Below are 4,270 nucleotides of genomic sequence, written 5' to 3'. Positions count from 1 at the left end.
TATGCACCAACAACATTTCAATTTTCAAGTTATATTTTGTTATTTATTTGATACATTCCAAGTTAAGATTGGTAGAAAATATATATATATATATATATATATATATATATATATATATATATATATATATATATATATATATATATATATATATATTTCAATGTCCTCCATCAATATCAACTTTGGAATGGATCTAACAACTTCAACTTTCCACACAAATAATTCATAATTGTGTTGTAATCTATTTAAAGACTTGGTGAAAATATCAACTAACACGCTCTTCCGAAAATGTTTACACCACTCTTACCACACCATCCAAGACTTTCTCATTTACCAAATACCGAAACCGTTGGTTTTTTCTTATAATTTTTGCAAGGTTGTGGCGTTTGTTTAACTTTTTTTTTTTCTTTTAATTGCACATAGACATAAAAACATGTCTAAATGACGATTCACCATTCATCCATTCCATTATTTCAAATAAACCAAACATGATAAAGGAATCTAACTACTTTATTTATTATTTTTTTTTTTTGAAACGGCAGAAATATATTATCACCAGCCTTTAAAAAAACAAGGCTAGACAGAAAAACAAATTACAAAATGTCAAAAGGATTACAACTCCACACACACAATTACAATCACCAAACTTGCCCCTATATTTTACCCAACTGAACACCAAGATGATTATGCTATCCGCCAAATTTAAAGAAGAAGTCCTAGCATTATCGAAAACTTTTGCATTCCTAGCTTTCCATCCACACCATAGAAATCCGTAAATGATAGCAATGAAAATCTGTCTTTTCTTAGGACACCTCCCCCATTGTGCAACAAATCCCACTAACTTAGCCACCGAATTGAATTGATGACCTGAAATTTGACACCAATTCAGGATCCAACTCAATGTACCTCTTGCGATTGGGCAATTGACAAGTAGGTGGTTAGATTCATCCATCCCATCGTTACACGAATGACAAGACGAGATCGCGATATTAACTTTTCTCATAGCCAGAGCCGTCGAAGTAGGGATTCGATTTAATTCTTCTACCTTGCTCATTCTATGTATGCCTCCATGATGAGAGCCTATAGGCAGAAGTGCTAAATTTCATAAAAGGTGTTCAAAGTTCAAATTAACTTTGCACGCTTAAAATAAAATATCATTAGTACTCCACGACACCCCATGTATACATTACAGGCGTCGTCCGGAGGTGCGACTTATCTTTTTTACCTTGTTCATTCTTTTATTTTCTTGGTTATATTGATCCGTAATTGCATTCTATTGTAGCATATTTATTTTAAATAACAACAAAATAAAGAAAAATGAACAGAAGATTTGTATTCAAGGATGACTGCATATTGACAACAATTTTATAAATCCCAAATAATATCTCCCTGTGTCCTACAAACTTCACATCACGGTGTCCAATTTAATCCCCTCTTCAGACACCCGAACACGTTTCAGTTCTTCACAAAGATACAATCAGCACCAGAGCAGCAGATATGGCATACATCAATTTCAAGGAAAAGACAGATGTTGCTGATGAAGCTACGAGTCCTGTAAACCCGATACTGTAAGAAACACTCCCATCTGCTTTAAACAAGCCAAAATTTCTCTCCGAGGTTGGCCCAGGCTTTAGGTTCTCATTGAACATGGCGAAAACATATGCCTTCACCACCATTTTTGGTCTGTAAGGGGTACCCTTCTTTTTAAGCAGCCTTTTGCGCAAGTTCATATTGTAGGTTCTTGCATTTGTTAATGTAGCCGCTGCTTCATTTGCGTCACCATGTGAAGCCCAACCCGTTTCTGATACTATCACCTCCATCTTCTCAAACCCGGCTTTCTCCAATGCAGCATACGATGCATCAATTTGAGCCTCGAACATATTATCGTAATGCAGTTTAGTTTTCTGATCGTAAACCCCGGGATTCTTCTTAAAAAGGGCATAATTGAGATCAATATGTTCAGGGTCACTAATGTATGCAAGAAAAGGGTAGGTGTTTATGTAAAACGGAGACTTGATTTGTGAGAAGAAATCTAGGAGCGGTTTCATGTAGGGAAGTACGGACTCCTTAAACTCGCCGGCCGATGGAGGGTATGAGATTTGGAAAACCGCAGCTGAGTGTGGGCTCGAGACCTTCACTTTGTCTGCTAAATTAAGCCGGACAAGGGCATTATGGACATTTTTCACGGCCGGAAGTAACACCTCCCAAAGCTCTTGATTACCGCCACCTAAAATTTCGTTTCCGACTGCGATACCGACAATGCGGGTCCCGGGTACGAAAGGCTCGACGTTTTCTTTCACCCAATTCATTGCTCGATCTTCATTTATGCTTATGTCTGTTAAGAATTCGTTCCCGAGCCCAATCATTATCTCGATGCCGGACCCCTTAAATGCTTTGAGAACCTCGTGGTCAGCATCAAAGATTCGCGTGTTCATGATCTTGGATGCTTTCATAAGAGTCACCACGCTTTCCGGTTGTGGAATGTTGTCAGCTATCCTCCCATAATTCACTCCATATGTACCCGTGAATGCTTGTGATATCACAACTGCCAACAAACGAAAACTTGTTAAATACAGTCATACAGGTCATCTGATAACCGGAGCATAAAGCTACGGTCATCTGATAATTATGTTCCGGTCATCAGATAGTAGATATATAACAGGAGGATTAATGCATTAATGGACGAAAAACTATAAGAGAAAAGGAAGGATTCGTGTGTACGGTTAATCAAGGCCGTAAAGATAAAGATGAAGCTTTTTCGAGTTGATGCCATGTCGATGAATGAAAGATTTGAGGAGGAGTTAGGGAGTAGATATGTAGGAATAGGAGATGGAGGTAGGGAAGTAGCTTGTGATTTGGTATGCTTCTCCTTCAGGATTGCCATTAAACTTGCTATTCAAAGATTCTCATGATGGATAAATGAAGGGCAAGTCGTAGGTTTTGGGTTTTGAGTCTTGAGTAAGCTTATATTCAAGATCATCAAATAAAAGATGCCAACCTTTCTTAATCCTTCCCCGTCCATAAATATAACCATTTTTTTTTCGAGAAATGTTTGTATCAATCGGGCTCATGATATATCTTCTTATTCTAATAAATAAAGATTTTTTGTATGCAAATGTAATATTTTTATCTTTTACCAAATTTCATTTTATGGTTATTTTGAATCAATTTTTTTTTTCTAGATGCATTTTATGGTTATTTTAAAATAATTTTTTTAGTCATTTTATGATTTTTTTCTATTTTATTAAATTCTATATATAGTGTTTAAATATAATAATTACAATAAATGTAATAATAAATTAATATCAATTTCACCAATTGACTTTTTTTTTCTAATTTTAAATTACTAATTAAAAACTATTAGTTTTCTTTGTTTATTTATCTAAATTATTTATTTAAATTTAAAAGTAACAAAAAAAACTTTAATTTTAATAATTCAATATTTTTTCATTTTTCTTATATATTCAAATTTCTCGAATGATCTTTATATCTCACTTTTTTAAAATAAAACAATGTAATATATGGTCCTTTAATTTGAACTGCATGACATTACGTCGAAAATATGCTCGTTTCTACCTACATGAAATGAATAAAGACGCAACATAGTTTTAGCATTTCACAGATCCATCAAACAAGTCTTTTTTTTTTTTTTTTTTTTTTTTTTTTTTTTTTTTTTTTTTTTTTTTTAATGATAAACTATCTTTTTTGCTACATTAAATTTAACAATTTGAATTTAATATATCAAACATAAATTTTAATAACATACAAGCTTTTTTATTAATTTATACAACAATTTTTACCATCTTCTTATCCCCTATCTTAATAAATAAGTATTTTTTATGCCACGAGTCATTCTCCAAGTCCTCTCCTAGCTTATATTCTCGTTCATTTTATCGAAGTAAAATTCCGAAATTATCCCTCTAGCCCTTATATGTTCATTTACCAGTCAAATACTTTCCTCATCAATTTTCATATTTTAATCGGAAAATCAAGAATTTATCTTCTAAATCTTCAATCATCCTCAAATCTCGGTCCCTTGATTAGCTGTCATTTGGATTTCAAAATCTCTAATTCACTCCCTTCAGTTGTAAAATCAGTCGCCTCTTTAATATTTTAGAAGCTTGAAAGTTTACTTAGACTGAAACATCCCAAAAATTCAGATAAAAATTTTCATTTAATATTTAGAAATTACAATCATACTTTGTCTTCCAAAATTCGATTACATCTAATCATATCCATAAGATCAGAGTATTCAAAACAATAATTGCGA

At 33.1% G+C, this 4,270-nt stretch overlaps 1 protein-coding gene across 1 annotated transcript; it reads right to left on the bottom strand.

The window, feature by feature from the left end:
* Positions 1 to 1,308: 1,308 nt before the first annotated feature.
* Positions 1,309 to 2,899, bottom strand: LOC111913174 (glucan endo-1,3-beta-glucosidase 14). The gene is made up of 2 exons (XM_023908901.3): positions 2,722 to 2,899; positions 1,309 to 2,545 (listed from the first exon to the last, which is right to left on the bottom strand). Exons 1-2 carry the CDS (start codon positions 2,882 to 2,884, stop codon positions 1,464 to 1,466), a joined length of 1,245 nt encoding a protein of 414 aa, XP_023764669.1. The 5' UTR covers positions 2,885 to 2,899; the 3' UTR covers positions 1,309 to 1,463.
* Positions 2,900 to 4,270: the final 1,371 nt, after the last annotated feature.

This window comes from Lactuca sativa, chromosome 4 (genome assembly GCF_002870075.4).
Source record: "Lactuca sativa cultivar Salinas chromosome 4, Lsat_Salinas_v11, whole genome shotgun sequence".
Lineage (NCBI taxonomy): Eukaryota > Viridiplantae > Streptophyta > Magnoliopsida > Asterales > Asteraceae > Lactuca > Lactuca sativa.
Note: the sequence above shows the minus strand (reverse complement) of the source record. Positions and strands in the feature narration are given on the sequence as shown.